The 18,817-nt window shown below is 40.4% G+C and overlaps 1 protein-coding gene across 8 annotated transcripts in view; it reads left to right on the forward strand.

Annotated features, from left to right (window-relative positions):
• The window catches only part of IDE (insulin degrading enzyme), a 111,333-nt gene that overhangs the window by 67,244 nt on the left and 25,272 nt on the right, over positions 1 to 18,817 (forward strand). For all 8 annotated transcript variants that reach the window (XM_079900658.1, XM_079900660.1, XM_079900665.1 and 5 more), the window contains 3 exons: positions 12,994 to 13,096; positions 15,027 to 15,149; positions 17,383 to 17,465. In XM_079900658.1, coding sequence (XP_079756784.1) covers positions 12,994 to 13,096; positions 15,027 to 15,149; positions 17,383 to 17,465 — 309 coding nt within the window. The remainder of the gene's footprint in view (positions 1 to 12,993; positions 13,097 to 15,026; positions 15,150 to 17,382; positions 17,466 to 18,817) is intronic.

Here is an 18,817-nt window from a genome sequence, read left to right on the forward strand (position 1 = left end):
ATGTACCTTATATATTCTGAAGAAAAAAAAAACACCTAAATTCTGTTGAATTTTATTATATACCTTCTAAAAACAAAACCTCCTATCAAAATGAGAGAAAGAGCTTTAAACTTAATCATAAAACTCAGTAAACACTTTTTAAGGTTTCTTCACCTACTAGTCATGCTATCTTGGAGAGATCACTTTTTTCCTTCAACCAGTGTTTGTTGAATAACTAATGTGAAACCTCAGAGTTCATTATTCTGCAAAGGGGACATGTGAAAAGTTATATAATGTCATGAACACTTACTCTCATTTAATTTCCTGGAAAATTGCCCACCTGAAAAATGTAGTAGTGCTTTATCTTTCTATGTGATGCAAAATGATTTAGCAAAGTTGAAAACTATTGTACAAATACGAGGTAATCCTATTTAAGATTATATCATATAACAAAGATGTGCTTTTTTTGGCAAGAAAAATCATGATTTAATTATGTTCGTATAATTTTTGCAGCCCTAGATCCAGTTATTTGACCGTGCAACACTTTCTTTCTCTTTTTTTTTTGGCCTCACTGCGCAGCTTGTGGGATCTTAGTTCCCTGACCGGGGGTGGAACCTGCACCCTCAGCAATGAAAGTGTGGAGTCTTACCCACTGGACTGCCGGGGAATTCCCAGACCCGGAAACATTTTATAGGAGTGAATTTGCCAGAGCATACATTTTACTTTTGTTAAAAATTGCCTGTTTCTAAATTCCATATCTTATACAGTTAGAATTGAGAACCTCTTTTTCTCTCTACCTTCACCTTTAACAAAAAAGCACTTTTTCTCTATAAGATTGATCTCTGTGGCTGTTATAATTGTAACTGCAGTCAGTGACATAGTGCAGAACAGCCTGGGATAATACTGGCAACTGCCAAGCCAGATTGGGGTTGCTGGAGGGTAAGATTATTTTCTTTAATACCCACTGAGACAAGTTTAGCATTGCGACCAGGTAGGAAAATTAATAGGAAAATCCTTCAGAATGAAAGGAACCTTAAAGGTCATTTAATCCAACCTCTGTCAAGTATATATCTCTTCTGCAATATCTCTAACAAGTAGTTACCAGCCTCAGCTTAAATTCTTTCAAGGATGGGGAACTCATTAAATACCAAGGTAGCCAGTTCCATTTTTGCCAGTTCTAATTGTTAGAGAGTTCTTTTCAATGTTGAGACTTGATTTACCTTTTCAAAGATCTTTACCTGTTACTATTTCATCATCATCATCACCCACCTTCTTTGATCCTATCATTTGGTGCCCATTTTACCATTTTAAACCTACAAATACAGCTATAGGGTTTTTGCCACATGCCTTGCTTAGGTCATAAATAAAGCCATTCGTTTGGGAGGAGTTATTCTCGGTAAATCCATGTAGGTCCCAGTGATAACTGTCTTCTTGTCCAGATGTTTGACAGTCTGACAGTTGACTGTAGAATTTTGTCAGGAGGTCAGTGCCTAATCCACTGGTTTATGGTTTTTAGGCCACACTCGTTTTCCTTTCTGAAAATCAGAGCATTTGCCCATCTTCAGTCTTCTGCCTCTTCTCCTGTCATCCATTAATTATAAAAGGTGATAGGCAGTGATCCTGCTGGGATTTGTTAGTTGCCTAAGCATCAGAGAATGTGACTCATCTGTGTTGGAGATGTGAGTTCATTTGAGTCACCTGGCTGGCTCACTCACCGATCCTGAGCTTCAACTTTTTTCTGTTGTTTGGTCCACCTTTGCACTTTAAAGATCCATGAAGTCCTGTATCTGCTAACATGGGATCAGCATATCACAATTTTTTTAATTAATAAATTAATTTTTCGGCTGTGTTGGGTCTTCGTTGCTGCGCGAAGGCTTTCTGTAGTTGTGCCGAGCGGGGGCTACTCTTCGTTGCGGCGCGCAGGCTTCTCATTGCGGTGGCTTCTCTTGTTTCAGAGCACGGCGCTAAGCGCACGGGCTTCAGTAGTTGTGGCACGTGGGCTTAGTTGCTCTGAGGCATGTGGGATCTTCCTGGACCTGAGATCAATCCTGTGTCCCCTGCATTGGCAAGCAGATTCTTTTTTTTTTTTTTTTTTTTTTTGCGGTACGCTGGCCTCTCACTGTTGTGGCCTCTCCCGTTGCGGAGCACAGGCTCTGGACGCGCAGGCTCAGCGGCCATGGCTCACGGGCCTAGCTGCTCTGCGGCATGTGGGATCTTCCCGGACCGGGGCACGAACCTGTGTCCCCTGTATCGGCAGGCAGACTCTCAACCACTGCGCCACCAGGGAAGTCCAGCATATCACATTTTGCTTTAGGTCATGTGTCTCATTGGATTATGAGTTCCTGCCAGGTAGGAACTATGTTTTGTTTTGTTCTGTGTTGTTTTTAACATCTTTATTGGAGTATAACTGCTTTACAATTGTGTGTTAGTTTCTGCTTTATAACAAAGTGAATCAGTTATACATATACATATGTTCCCATATCTCTTCCCTCTTGCGTCTCCTTCCCTCCCACCCTCCCTATCCCACCCCTCTAGGTGGTCACAAAGCACCAAGCTGATCTCCCTGTGCCGTGCGGCTGCTTCCCACTAGCTATCTGTTTTACGTTTGGTAGTGTATATATGTCCATGCCACTCTCTCACTTTGTCACAGCTTACCCTTCCCCCTCCCCATATCCTCAAGTCCATTCTCTAGTAGGTCTGTGTCTTTATTCCCATCTTACCCCTAGGTTCTTCATGACCTTATTTTTTTTTTCTTAGATTCCATATATGTGTTAGCATACGGTATTTGTTTTTCTCTTTCTGACTTATTTCACTATGTATGACAGACTCTAGGTCCATCCACCTCACTACAAATAATTCAATTTTGTTTCTTTTTATGGCTGAGTAATATTCCATTGTATATATGTGCCACATCTTCTTTATCCATTCATCCGATGGTGGACACTTAGGTTGCTTCCATGTCCTGGCTATTGTAAATAGAGCTGCAATGAACATTTTGGTACATGACTCTTTTTGAATTATGGTTTTCTCAGGGTATATGCCCAGTAGTGGGATTGCTGGGTCGTATGGTAGTTCTATTTGTAGTTTTTTAAGGAACCTCCATACTGTTTTCCATAGTGGCTGTATCAATTTACATTCCCACCAGCAGTGCAAGAGTGTTCCCTTTTCTCCACACCCTCTCCAGCATTTATTGTTTCTAGATTTTTTGATGATGGCCATTCTGACCGGTGTGAGATGATATCTCATTGTAGTTTTGATTTGCATTTCTCAAATGATTAATGATGTTGAGTATTCTTTCATGTGTTTGTTGGCAATCTATATATCTTCTTTGGAGAAATGTCTATTTAGGTCTTCTGCCCATTTTTGGATTGGGTTTTTTGTTTTTTTGTTATTGAGCTGCATGTGCTGCTTGTAAATTTTGGAGATTAATCCTTTGTCAGCTGCTTCATTTGCAAATATTTTCTCCCATTCTGAGAGTTGTCTTTTGGTCTTGTTTATGGTTTCCTCTGCTGTGCAAAAGCTTTGAAGTTTCATTAGGTCCCATTTGTTTATTTTTGTTTTTATTTCCATTTCTCTAGGAGGTGGGTCAAAAAGGATCTTGCTGTGATTTATGTCATAGAGTGTTCTGCCTGTGTTTTCCTCTAAGAGTTTGATAGTTTCTGGCCTTACATTTAGATCTTTAATCCATTTTGAGCTTATTTTTGTGTATGGTGTTAGGGAGTGTTCTAATCTCATACTTTTACATGTACCTGTCCAGTTTTCCCAGCACCACTTATGGAAAAGGCTGTCTTTTCTCCACTGTATATTCTTGCCTCCTTTATCAAAGATAAGGTGACCATATGTGCGTGGGTTTATCTCTGGGCTTTCTATCCTGTTCCATTGATCTATATTTCTGTTTTTGTGCCAGTACCATACTGTCTTGATTACTGTAGCTTTGTGGTATACTCTGAAGTCAGGGAACCTGATTCCTCCAGCTCCGTTTTTCGTTCTCAAGATTGCTTTGGCTATTCGGGGTCTTTTGTGTTTACATACAAATTGTGAAATTTTTTGTTCTAGTTCTGTGAAAAATGCCAGTGGTAGTTTGATAGGGATTGCATTGAATCTGTAGATTGCTTTGGGTAGTAGAGTCATTTTCACAATGTTGATTCTTCCAATCCAAGAACGTGGTATATCTCTCCATCTATTTGTATCATCTTTAATTTGTTTCATCAGTGTCTTATAATTTTCTACATATAGGTCTTTTGTCTCCTTAGGTTTATTCCTAGATATTTTATTCTTTTTGTTGCAGTGGTAAATGGGAGTGTTTTCTTAATTTCATTTTCATATTTTTCGTCATTAGTGTATAGGAATGCCAGAGATTTCTGTGCATTAATTTTGTATCCTGCTACTTTACCAAATTCATTGATTAGCTCTAGTAGTTTTCTGGTAGCATCTTTGGGATTCTCTATTTATAGTATCATGTCATCTGCAAACAGTGACAGCTTTACTTCTTCTTTTCTGATTTGGATTCCTTTTATTCCTTTTTCTTCTCTGATTGCTGTGGCTAAAACTTCCAAAACTATGTTGAATAAGAGTGGTGGAGTGGGCAGCCTTGTCTTGTTCCTGATCTTAGTGGAAATGGTTTCAGTTTTTCACCATTGAGAATGATGTTGGCTGTGGGTTTGTCATATATGGCCTTTATTAGAGGAAAGTTCCCTCTGTGCCTACTTTCTGCAGGGTTTTTATCATAAATGGGTGTTGAATTATGTCAAAAGCTTTCTCTGCATCTATTGAGATGATCATATGGTTTTTCTCCTTCAATTTGTTAATATGATGTATCACATTGATTGATTTGCATATACTGAAGAATCCTTGCATTCCTGGAATAAACCCCACTTGATCATGGTGTATGATCCTTTTAATGTACTGTTGGATTCTGTTTGCTAGTATTTTGTTTAGGATTTTTGCATCTATGTTCATCAGTGATATTGGCCTGTAGTTTTCTTTCTTTGTGACATCTTTGTCTGGTTTTGGTATCAGGGTGATGGTGGCCCCGTAGAATGAGTTTGGGAGTGTTCCTCCCTCTGCTATATTTTGGAAGAGTTTGAGAAGGATAGGTGTTAGCTCTTCTCTAAATGTTTGATAGAATTCGCCTGTGAACCCATCTGGTCCTGGGCTTTTGTTTGTTGGAAGATTTTTAATCATAGTCTCAATTTCAGTGCTGGTGATTTGTCTGTTCATATTTTCTATTTCTTCCTGGTTCAGTCTTGGCAGGTTGTGCATATCTAAGAATTTGTCCATTTCTTCCAGGTTGTCCATTTTATTGGCATAGAGTTAGTCGTAGTAATCTCTCATGATCTTTTGTATTTCTGCAGTGTCAGTTGTTACTTCTCCTTTTGCATTTCTAATTCTATTGATTTGAGTCTTCTCCCTTTTTTTCTTGATGAGTCTGGTTAATGGTTTATCAATTTTGTTTATCTTTTCAAAGAACCAGCTTTTAGTTTTATTGATCTTTGCTATTGTTTCCTTCATTTCTTTTTCATTTATTTCTGATCTGATCTTTATGATTTCTTTCCTTCTGTTAACTTTGGGGTTTTTTTGTTCTTCTTTCTCTAATTGCTTTAGGTGCAAGGTTAGGTTGTTTATTTGAGATGTTTCCTGTTTCTTAAGGTAGGATTGTATTGCTATAAACTTCCCTCTTAGAACTGCTTTTGCTGCATCCCATAAGTTTTGGGTCGTCGTGTCTCCATTGTCTTTTTTTTCTAGGTATTTTTTGATTTCCTCTTTGATTTCTTCAGTGACCACTTCGTTATTAAGTAGTGTATTGTTTAGCCTCCATGTGTTTGTATTTTTTACAGATCTTTTCCTGTAATTGATATCTAGTCTCATAGCGTTGTGGTCAGAAAAGATACTTGATACGATTTCAATTTTCTTAAATTTACCAAGGCTTGATTTGTGACCCAAGATATGACCTATCCTGGAGAATGTTCCATGAGCACTTGAGAAGAATGTGTATTCTGTTGTTTTTGTATGTAATGTCCTATAAATATCAATTAAGTCTGTCTTGTTTAATGTATCATTTAAAGCTTGTGTCTCCTTATTTATTTTCATTTTGGATGATCTGTCCATTGGTGAAAGTGGGGTGTTAAAGTCCCCTATTATGAATGTGTTACTGTTGATTTCCCCTTTTATGGCTGTTAGTATTTGCCTTATGTATTGAGGTGCTCCTATGTTGGGTGCATAAATATTTACAATTGTTATATCTTATTCTTGGATCAGTCCCTTGATCATTATGTAGTGTCCTTCTTTGTCTCTTGTAATAGTCTTTATTTTAAAGTCTATTTTGTCTGATACGAGAATTGCTACTCCAGCTTTCTTCTGATTTCCATTTGCATGGAATATCTTTTTCCATCTCCTCACTTTCAGTCTGTATGTGTCCCTAGGTCTGAAGTGGGTCTCTTGTAGACAGCATATATATGGGTCTTGTTTTTGTATCCATTCGGCCAGTCTGTGTCTTTTGGTGGGAGCATTTAATCCATCTACATTTAAGGTAATTATTGATATGTATGTTCCTATTCCTATTTTCTTAATTGTTTTGGGTTTGTTATTGTAGGTCTTTTCCTTCTCTTGTGTTTCTTGCCTAGAGAAGTTCCTTTAGCATTTGTTGTAAAGCTGGTTTGGTGGTGCTGAACTCTCTCAGCTTTTGCTTGTCTGTTAAGGTTTTAATTTCTCCATCAAATCTGAATGAGATCCTTGCTGGGTAGAGTAATCTTGGTTGTAGGTTTTTCTCCTTCATCACTTTAAACATGTCCTGTCAGTCCCTTCTGGCTTGCAGTTTCTGCTGAAAGATCAGCTGTTAACCTTATGGGGATTCCCTTGTGTGTTATTTTTCCCTTGCTGCTTTTAATATGTTCTCTTTGTATTTAATTTTTGACAGTTTGATTAATATGTGTCTTGGTGTGTTTCTTCTTGGATTTATCCTGTATGGGACTCTCTGTGCTTCCTGGACTTGATTAACTATTTCCTTTCCCATATTAGGGAAGTTTTCAACTATAATCTCTTCAAATATTTTCTCAGTCCCTTTCTTTTTCTCTTCTTCTTCTGGGACCCCTATAATTCAAATGTTGGTGTGTTTAATGTTGTTCCAGAGGTCTCTGAGACTGTCCTCAGTTCTTTTCATTCTTTTTTCTTTATTCTGCTCTGCATTAGTTATTTCCACTATTTTATCTTCCAGGTCACTTATCCGTTCTTCTGCCTCAGTTATTCTGCTATTGATCCCTTCTAGAGTATTTTTAATTTCATTTATTGTGTTGTTCATCATTGCTTGTTTCATCTTTAGTTCTAGGTCCTTGTTAAATGTTTCTTGCATTTTCTCTATTCTATTTCCAAGATTTTAGATCATCTTTACTGTCATTATTCTGAATTCTTTTTCAGGTAGACTGCCTATTTCTTCTTCATTTGTTAGGTTTGGTGGGTTTTTATCTTGCTCCTTCATCTGCTGTGTGTTTTTCTGTCTTCTCATTTTGCTTATCTTACTGTGTTTGGGGTCTCCTTTTCACAGGCTGCAAGTTCGTATTTCCCATTGGTTTTGGTGTCTGCCCCCAGTGGCTAAGATTGGTTCAGTGGGTTGTGTAGGCTTCCTGGTGAGGGGACTAGTGCCTGTGTTCTGGTGGATGAGGCTAGATCTTGTCTTTCTGGTGGGCAGGTCCATGTCTGGTGGTGTGTTTTGGGGTGTCTGTGGCCTTATTATGATTTTAGGCAGCCTCTCTGCTAATGGGTGGGGTTGTGTTCCTGTCTTGCTAGTTGTTTGGCATAGGGTGTCCAGCACTGTAGCTTGCTGGTCGTTGAGTGAAGCTGGGTGTTGGTGTTGAGATGGAGATCTCTGGGAGATTTTTGCCGTTTGATATAATGTGGAGCTGGGAGGTCTCTTGTGGACCAGTGTCCTGAAGTTGGCTCTCCCACCTCAGAGGCACAGCACTGACTCCTGGCTGCAGCACCAAGAGCCTTTCATCCACACGGCTCAGAATAAAAGGGAGAAAAAGAAGAAAGAAAAAGAAAGGAAGGAAGGAAGGGGATAAAATAAAATAAAGTAAAATAAAATTATTAAAATAAAAAATAATTATTAAGAAAGGTTGTTTTTTTTTTTTGTTTTGTTTTGTTTTTGCGGTATGCGGGCCTCTCACTGTTGTGGCCTCTCCCGTTGTGGAGCACAGGCTCCGGACTCGCAGACTCAGCGGCCACGGCCCACGGGCTCAGCCGCTCCGCGGCATGTAGGATCTTCCCGGACCGGGGCATGAACCCGTGTCCCCTGCATCGGCAGGCAGACTCTCAACCACTGCGCCACCAGGGAAAACCAGAAAACAATTTTTTAAAGTAAAAAACAAACAAACAAAAAAACGGACGGACAGAACCCTAGGACAAATGGTGAAAGCAAAGCTATACAGACAAAATGTCACACAGAAGCATACACATACATACTCACAAAAAGAGGAGAAAGGGAAAAAATAATGTATCTTGCTCTCAAAGTCCACCTCCTCAATTTGGGATGATTCGTTGTCTATTCAGGTATTCCACCGATGCAGGGTACATCAAGTTGATTGTGGAGATTTAATCCGCTGCCCCTGAGGCTGCTGGGAGAAATTTCCCTTTCTCTTCTTTGTTCGCACAGCTCCCGTCTGTTCTTCGCTCAGACAGGACGGGGTTAATGGAGCCGCTGATTCGGGGGTCTGGCTCACTCAGGCCAGGGGAGGGTGGGGTACGAATGCGGGGCAAGCCTGCAGCGGCAGAGACCAGCGAGATGTTGCACCAGCCTGAGGCGCGCGTCGTGCGTTCTCCCGGGGAAGTTGTCCCTGGATCATGGGACCCTGGCAGTGGCGGGCTGCACAGGCTCCCGGCAGGGGAGGTGTGGATAGTGACCTGTGCTCGCACACAGGCTTCTTGGTGGCGGCAGCAGCAGCCTTAGCCTCCCATGCCCGTCTCTGGGGTCCGCGCTGATAGACGCGGCTTGCGCCCGTCTCTGGAGCTCCTTTAAGCAGCGCTCTTAATCCCCTTTCCTCCCGCACCAGGAAACAAAGAGGGAAGAAAAAGTCTCTTGCCTCTTCGGCAGGTCCAGACTTTTCCCCGGACTCCCTCTTGGCTAGCCATGGTGCACTAACCCCCTGCAGGCTGTGTTCACGCCGCCAACCCCAGCCCTCTCCCTGCGCTCCGACCGAAGCCCGAGCCTCAGCTCCCAGCTCCCGCCCGCCCCAGCGGGAGAGCAGACAAGCCTCTCGGGCTGGTGAGTGCCGGTCGGCACCGATCCTCTGTGCGGCAATCTCCCCGCTTTGCCCTCCGCACCCTGTTGCTGTGCTCTCCTCCGCGGCTCCGAAGCTTTCCCTCTCCGCCACCCACAGTCTCCGCCTACGAAGGGGCTTCTAGTGGGGGTAGGGCTTTCCTCCTTCACAGCTCCCTCCCAGAGGTGCAGGTCCCATCCCTATTCTTTTGTCTCTGTTTATTCTTTTTTCTTTTGCCCTACCCAGGTACGTGGGGAATTTCTTGCCTTTTGGGAGGTCTCAGGTCTTCTGCCAGCGTTCAGTGGGTGTTCTGTAGGAGTTGTTCCACGTGTAGATGTATTTCTGATGTATCTGTGGGGAGGAAGGTGATCTTCGCGTCTTACTCTTCCTCCATCTTCCCCCTCTTGAGTCAGGAACTATGTTTTAAAACATCTTGCCCAGAATTCAAGCTGATTGAATTTTTAGCCTAACCTTTCTTGATTCCTTCTTACTTTAAGAAACCGTTTTTTAAAATAATTTTCGAGCACATTTCATGAACTTCAATTTCTTAGCACTTTAGCCTTCCTGTCACTGTTTTTGAAGTTTGACTTAGAATCTGTCATCAGTAGATTTTTTTTGTGCTTTCTTTTTTCCTCTGTTGTGTATCTTTTAAAAATATGATTTGATATCATGATACTGTGGAAATCTACTATTAGAAGGACAGAGTTCATCTAGTTTGAATCCCTATTTAAAAAGTAATGAAACCGAAGCCCAGAGACTTGCTTAATTTTGATCTTAACTGTGATTTTGGCAAGATCTCAAAGAAAGTGAGTCACGGTATCGACCAGAATCCAAGTTTCTCATGGCCAGATCTGTGCACTTTCTACTAATTCTTTTTTAATTTATCATGGTTACCTGTGAAGCCTCTTCTCATTCTTGGCTGTCTTCCCTCTTTTCTCTCTCAGGGATTATTTGCAAAGGTCTCATGAGAATTCATTCCTGGGGAACCATATTGCCTTTTAATGTCTGTAGTCAGGATTATTTCTGAATGGATTCCATCAGCAGCAACAGCTATTCATTCCCACTGAACACTTCTAAATGGCTGACTGGAAGTCAACAGTCAGCATTCGTTCTAGCCCACTGTTTCCTTTTCTTACTGTTATAAGCTTCAGTATGAAAATAAGAGGCCATTTCCTCTCACATTTCTAAGGACCATGTCAGTAGCCAATTCTTTGTGGATGGAATTGAAGAGTGGCATTCCCCCCTCACCCCTCAACACACACACATATTTAAGAAAAAAACTCATGGAGACTATTTTTTAGTATAATTAGGTTTCCAGCAGGTAGTCTAAGATGCTGCAGTGTCTGTGCCAGTTTTCTCAATTGTCTGCAGTTAAATATACTGCAGCTCTCTGTGTGTACCTCAATTATTGTGACTCTTTTCTCCTTTTCTCCTAATTCAGGTGCTCTCGCGGTTCCACACTCTGGTTCATAGATTTCTGTATACATTTGACCTGTGTCTACTCTGTCTCTTCTGTTATTCGCCCTTCGTAATTTATTTGAAAGTACATACTCTTCCATTGTATTTCAGTTTTGAATTCCTTGATGGTATGCTAACTCTTGGTCTGCAAAGGTATCTCTTTTTGTTAGGCCAGTATTTGGTATTTCTCTAGTTTGAGGAGCTACACTTATCTACCTCATATTTACTTCCTTATGGTAACATGTCAACTGTTACCCCATACACTTTACTTTGGTATCTAACTATCTAGATCCCTTAGGATCGTAACTAATAAATCTCCATTCTCCTCCTTTTTTAACCTGAGCATCACTGGACAGCCTCCAGGGTCTGCTTCCTTCTGTGTCATATAGTCATCCTCCAGAGCATTTGATAGCTTTTCCCAAGTTTTTTCACTTTCTCTCTCAGAACTGAGTTTAAAGTTTTCCTGTTCCAGAGGGCAAGTCCACTGCCAAATGAATGATCCAGTCTTCACAAGTTGCAATCAATCCCTTGTTCATTATTCTGATCCATGGGCTGTCATTCAGGGAAACCAGAGCCATCTATGTAATAAACTTCCCAAATCAAGCATCTCATGGAAGAGAAGATGGAATGCCACCTCTCTAGCATGGAATTTTACTTCCTAACATGTTTCTCAGAGGTCTCCCTGAGAATCATTCCATTCATTCTTTGAAAAATCAACAGGAATAGAAGCAATTTCTATGACTGACTCTTAGCTGGCTCTGTCATGTATTGAATGAATGCCCTTAAGAAACATCACATACCCTTCATGTGGCTGTGTGCATTCTGTATACACTACACATACCCCTCATACAGGATTTTCAGATAGCCAACATGTATCACTTCTTCTAGATACAATAGCAGAACTCTTTCATCTGTTAAACCCTATGATTCTTCCGTATGTTTCTGTCGAACATATTCTTATTTAGCATGTTTTCTAGAACTGATAGTGGTCAGTGGCAGTTAGGCCAGATCAGGAACACCTTAAACTGGAAGATTAGTCAGTCATTCTAACAGATAGGTGAGTCAGATTGCTTATGATATCTACCCTGAAGCAAGTGAGAAAGCCAAGTCTAGCTAGCCAGGTAGAGTATTTTATCTAGAATGAATAAGGAATAGATGGTGGTTCAGACAGTCAGGCATTGAAATTGGGGAGGTCCAATGATGGGCAGGTGTTTGGAACACAGAGATCAGGATCCTGAAAATTAATGGGTGTTCAGTAGAGGGGAGTTTTGACTGCAAGCAGTGGGCTTTCAGCTGTGAGACCGACATTCAGAGGCTAGAAACTAACCTCTGGGAGGACAAGTGAGAATAAGCAGGAACAGACGTGAACCTAGTTATATGAATTGGGACGTAAAGAAGAAGTGAAACCAATAACAGGACTGACTGCATGGCAAGCCTTCCAAGCTATTGGCCTAGTCCTCTATCTGCAAGATTCAAAGTAGGATTGGTCCCAGCCTGGGGTTGAGCCTGCTAGTCAGAGTGGAATGATTCCAACTTTGATAGTTAAAAGGCGGCAGAGGCAGAACTGTCCATGATGATCCACACAGGGACAGAAGCTCCACTGGTATAGAGCTCCTTTCGCTCCTCTACTTGTAATCTTTTGACATTATTTTACCTCTACCTTCCCTCCCTGAACTTTCTTTCCTTCTGACTTCTCTTCTGTGCTCTTTCTACTACCCCAGCAGAGAAAGATAGAGATGTTTTCTTGGTCGTGTCCCTGTCTCCCCTAGCATCAGGAAGGCCAGTGTACATGTAGTACGTACGGTTGATGGTGGTGTCTGGCAGGAAAAAAAAATAACAGTGTACAAACTTAGCAAGTTATAATGAAAGTGTGTTTTTAATTTTTTTTGGATCTCTGAATGAGCCAACAAATTTTCTTATCCATTCTTGTAACCCTGGGGCCTGAGCTGTTCCTGGGAGGGAGTACTTTGTTGTGCTTTTTTAAGGACTGTTTTTCAACTGACCTGGTTCCACTTTTTTCCCTAGCTACTCTTCTTTTAAGGTTTTAGTCAAAAGCATTCATAACAAGAATCTTTCTTGCAAGCAGCTTTTCATACCAAAAATGATGGGCTATAACCAAAGGATAACAGAGACTATGATCAAAGACTTCTGTACATACATTGCTGTTTCAGCTAGGCCTCATAGGCCTTACTGGGTTGTAGAGGCCCAACACATTCTTGGATATTATTTATATTTTCGTGAATCATATTCTATAAATTTATGTATACAACATGAGTTTATAGGTTTTTTTTCCATCTATCTCTAGGGTTGCAATAGTTTCCAAATCTTTTGAAGGAAAAACTGATTGCACAGAAGAATGGTACGGAACCCAGTATAAGCAAGAAGCTATACCAGATGAAGTCATTAAGGTAGGGTTAACCCATCTGTGAATAAGCTGATGTGTGAGGGACACACAAGAATATGAGCTCCCTAGATCAACCAATTCACAGCCCAAAGTGTGGAGAGTGATGGCCCAGCACTGTCTGTACCATCCCAAGAGGAGTGAACAGGGAGGTGGAGAGCTGGAGCTTAGGTTTTGCAGGAAGAAATGATACTGTAGCCACCTTCTCGTCTTCCTGTCAGACCAGCAGGGCTGTAAAGCAGACTCCAAGTCTCATGCGGTCAAAGATCAATGAAGTCCAAAGTACACAGGGTTGCAGAGGCACCAAGACAGGCAGGAAGAGATGGAAATAGAGAACCTGAAAGACAGATGCAAGGGCTGAGAGCTCACGATCTTGCTGTGAGCACAGGCGGGGAGCAATTTCTGGGATTCATACCATCTTCACTTTAGGAGGGGCTATATTTTATGCCTCGTATTGTATCATTGCTCTTTTTGTCAACATAGGGCCATTATGATTTGTTTCAAAACAGGTAGGTATAGATAGTGTGTTACCCCATTCATCAGGAGTCAGGATTTTGTTTGTGAGTCTTATCTACTGGTCCAGTACTTTTTCTTTTTTGGTTCTCATTGGCTGTGTAGCTTTGAGACTGTGTCCTTTATTCATGGGGCGACACCAGAAAACCTTGCTCTGACTAAATTCTAGTTAAACTTGGGTAATGGATATTTCTTAAATGTACCAGGGTAATGACGATACAGAAAAAAGTAGTTTAAGAAAGAAAAATTATTACTGGTACTTTTCTGACATATTCACAGCACATAAGGAGATGACTGAAGCCCTTTAGTACGTGAAAATGTCCATCTTACTAAACTGTGAGGAAAGCTGATCTCCCATGAATTAGTGCTGGGTGTGAACTAACCCTCAAACAAGAGAAAACCCCTGTTCACCAAATTCTGACCATGACAAACCCGCCCCAAATGGGAATTTAAACAAATTGATCTGGAAGCTCAGCAGTGAAATTACTTGCTAAGTGTTTACCAGTCCCTACGATTCAGCCATACTGGGGACTTAAGTTGCTACATATAAATAATATGGCCATGGCCACCATCCCCACCATCCCAGTGCCAAAAGACACAAATGCAGGGACCAAAATAGAACTACAGGAGCTGCAAGGCTGTGCCACATCAGCTGGAGACCAAATTACTAAACCCAGAATCATTGGCAGTTGGTTGCTTTTTTTAAAAAATAATGAAAAGTCTTATAAATCAGAGTTCATCAATCGTGGTCTGATCTGCCTCAGTTAGCTTTTGGAAGCAGCCCATGGAACAGATCCAACCTGCAGGTTGTGTCGATCCTGTCCCACAATCCAGATTTAAATCTCAACTTTGTCCTTAACCTTATGCTTGAAATATTGGTCCACTTGAAAATGCATGTGGTCGTCTGGGAGAGAAGTAGACCAGGCCTTTAGAAGTGCTGAAGTCAGAGAAGCCCCCTTTAACCTAGTTTTCAAGCCATACATTCAAGTAATGTAGTGTAGCTGAAAGTTTAACTCTTTTAAATGACCTGTGGTCTAGCAGTTGTGGGTATTTATCTCTGTGCAGATTATTCTCCATTCTTTAAAGAGCTGGAGCAAACATGATCTTCATATGGACCAGTTAGCCTCAGTTCCACAGTCTCAGATTGTTCCTTCACCTCAGCTGGTCATTTTAGACATGTGTAAAGAGGAAAGATAGATGAGTGTAAAACCTTGATTAGTTCCAGAGACTCCAGTTCAACTTTCATGAAAAGTCATTGATAGATCTTGGGAGTAGCCTTTTTATATATGATGGAAGAGAATGCTGTGTGACATTTATTCTCTTATTATTTGCCTAGATATTAAGCAATGTGACTGTTTTAAACTCTTAAATCAGATTCTAATTGCTTTTATGTGTGTGTGTGTATGTTTTCACTATTCATCCAGAAATGGCAAAATGCTGATCTGAATGGGAAATTTAAACTTCCAACGAAGAATGAATTTATTCCTACAAATTTTGAGATTTTATCATTAGAAAAAGAAGCAACACCATACCCTTCTCTTATTAAGGTAATACGTTAGAATCATTGATATCAAATTTAGGGGACAGACCTATTACATAGAAGGGACTAGAGAGATGTTTTCTTGCATTTGATACTATGTTGATTTGCGGGGCTCACACCCTATAGATAACAGAAAAGTTGCAGAGAGAATAACTACAAGAAATATTAAAAGGCTAGACATTTTAAAACAAACAAAACTACTATACAGCATAGAATCTAGGGAATTGTTTTCTTTGCAGACAATAAAATAGTAAGTCTGGAATGTAACTACAAGTCTATTGAAAGAGGGCTTTTTTCCATGTTCACTGAAGACCCAGTAAGGAAGTAGATTTATGCTGCATCATGAAAGTTAGAGATAAGAAAGAATCTCTAAAGCCTGGAAGAGAGCATATCCAGGGGAAGCTGTTGGACTTCCTGCCCTTAAAAACAATTCTTTCTCATTTTGACAGAGCGCTATATGAAGTTAATGGAGTTATAAACCAGTGGGAAGAACGATTGAGGAGGGTGTTTTCTTTTTCAGAATATTCTTTTCATGTCATTATTTCACACCTTGGGTAGATTGTGTAGAAAAATGGATCAAATTATTACAGCACATCCTCTTTTCTAAACTTTAAAACTAACTCTTTCTAAACTTACCACCATAGACAAACATCCTTCTTTCCCTTTTCTTCAAATGACCTAACATTCAGATTAACTCAACGAGATGAGAATTAGTGTTTAGGACTATGAAATTTAATTTATCTCAAGCAACTAGATTATTAATGAGACAATCATTTTTCTTTAAAAATGACATTTTAATGAGTTATACGTTAGGTTATTCAAAGAGAAAGCTTATTTACTTTTCCTATTTTTATTTTTTGTTTGTTTTAAATAGGCCATCTTAGCATAAACTAAGGAGAACATTAAACCATTTATATCTCTTGTCAGAGTTTCAAGGTAGTTTCAAGTGAACTTTAAGACTTTTTTTTTTAATTTATTTGGCTGCGTCAGGTCTTAGTTTTAGTACGCAGGATCTTCTTCGCAGCTTGCGGGATCTTTCGTTGCGGTGTGTGGGCTCTTTATTGCAGCGTGTGGGCTTCTCTCTAGTTGTGGCATGCGGTCTCCAGAGAGCGTGGACTCTGTAGTTGTGGCACACGGGCTCTCTAGTTGTGACGTGCAGGCTCAGTAGTTGTGGCACACAGGCTTAGTTGCCCTGCAGCATGTGGGGTCTTAGTTCCCCAACCAGGGATCGAACCCGCATCCCCTGCATTGGAAGGCGAATTCTTAGCCACTGGACCACCAAGGAAGTCCCTAAGACTTTTTAAAATATAGTGTGAATGAGTGAGTGGAGAGGCAAAGGAGTAGCTTATTTGTTCATCCTTGGCTGTGTTAGTTATCCGTTGCAGTATAACAAATTACTCTAAAATTCAGCAGTTTAAAACCACAAACACTTATTTTATCTCATGCAGTTTCCAAGGGACAGGAATGTGGAAGTAGCTTAGTTGGGTAGTTCTGACTCAGGGTCTCTCAGGTTATGGTCAAGCTGTGAGCTGGGACTTTGGTCATCTGAAGGCTCAACTAGGGCTGGAGGATTCTATTCCAAGTTCATTTGTGTGGCTTTGGGCAGGCCTTAGTTCTTCGGTACATGGGCCTCTCCATAGAGTTGCGTGACATGGCAGCTGGCTTACCCCAAAGTGAGTGATCCAGGAGGGAAAATGAGTGATCAAGGTGGAAGCCACAGTGTCTTTTATAATCTAATCTCAGAAGTGTCGTATCATCACATCTGCCATAATCTGTTGGTCAGACAGAGACCAACCCTGGTCCAGTGCAGGAGAGAGGACCACACAAGGGTGTGAATTCCAGCAGGCAGGGATCCATGTGGCCCACTTTGGTGGCTGGCTGCCACACACACACACCCGCCCCCAAGGACTCCTGCCTCTGTGTCCCTGCATCCAGAAAGACAGGGACAGGACAGTTGGTATTGGCTTCACCTGTCTGTCTCTTCCTCCACTGTGTCCCCATCTCTTTGACCCAGGGTGCTGATAAGAGGGTGATTTCTCTCTACTACTGGAATCACCAGTCATCTCTCCAGCTTCCCACCAGCTGACCCTCTGAGTATGCTTCAAGGCCATGGGACAGCAGTCTCTCCAGAACAAAGCTCAGCTATTGCCTCTGTCCTCCTCCTCTTGAAGAGTGATTTGATTGAAGATTTTTGTCAAATGTGCCTGTATTTCCCTAAACATACTGTTTCTCCATCACAGGATACAGCTATGAGCAAACTCTGGTTCAAACAAGATGATAAGTTTTTCTTGCCCAAGGCCTGTCTCAACTTCGAATTTTTCAGGTACGTAAAATGAATCTAGCTACAAAGCTTCCTATGAAAATCAACAATTACACTTCTGAAAGTTTTCTTTGCTTCCTTAAGGACCTATGTCTGGAAATAAAAGGAATTAGAGTTTTTTAGCCTAGACAAAGAAAAGCTGCTCCTTCCTGTTAAGGGAAGGCTGTAGACTCACCAGAAGTTTCACTGAAGAAAGATTAAATAATTTGGGGTGGTTTTTTCTGTTGTGGTTTTGGTTTTATATTCCTGGAACTTGCCCAGAAGAAGAGGTAGTCGTTACTAAATGATCTTGAATCCCTTCCAGCCCTTTAATTGTCTGGAGCCCTCAGATATTGCTTTCTGTATCCCGGGCTTGGTAGAAGATGTTTAATAAAATTTCTGAATAATGCTACTGTTGCAATGATTTCTCAGTATAAATCTTTAGTTTATCTCTATCTCCTTTTATTTGTGTGATAATGTTATCACTCAATTTAAATTTTACTTTGTGAGTTTGCACTCTATAATTTTATATTTCTAAAATTCAGTGGTTTGTGTTTATAAAATAAACCGATCATTTTTTAATAATGTTCAGTATAATGATCAACTTTTTCATTAATTTTTATTTGATTTGCTTGGCATGAAATGAAAGCTGGATGTGTTTTAAATGTTTTAGAAAAGAGAAAAAGAATCTCTTATGTAGGAAGTTAATAGTTCACAAACAAGTATGTTGAGACTGTAGGGATGTAAACATTGTTTATTTATAGCATGAGATTCATAGATTATCTAGAGCTGCGCTGAGATTGTTGGTGTTGTTTTTTGTTTGTTTGTTTGTTTACATCAAACATGGGCTTTCTGATTATGGCTTGCTGTTGGTAGAGAGCATTACAAAGCTGGTTTTATTTTTTGATAGTTCAGAGTGATATTTTTAACCCTCTAAGCAGCTTGTCACACTTTCCCATTTGGCTTCTATGATCTGGCTTCAGAATACCTTTTGAGAGACCATTTGATATGTTTGCGTTCTCTAAACTGCCTAGCATAGTTCTCAGAATTTAAAATGTCTGCTTCCCACCAATCCGTCTCCGTGTTCTGGTCTCTCTAGAGGTAAACACTATTAGGTTTCTTGTACGTTCTTAAATAAATTTTCTGTTTGTGTCTATCCTTTTAATCTTTTCAGAAATAGGATAATATTATGCATATGTACAGTTTTTAAAACTCTGTGATCCATATTTAAGCATATAACATCTGGTTACAAAATAGTATGTTTTAAGTGAACAAGTGAACCAGGATTTAAGAATTCCACTTGAATCATGTTCTCTTTTAAAAGTTAGTTTAGGACACTCTCCAGTTCACCAGCATAGCTGCTGTGGATGCAGCAT

The sequence above is a fragment of the Stenella coeruleoalba genome, assembly GCF_951394435.1.
Source record: "Stenella coeruleoalba genome assembly, chromosome: 16".
Lineage (NCBI taxonomy): Eukaryota > Metazoa > Chordata > Mammalia > Artiodactyla > Delphinidae > Stenella > Stenella coeruleoalba.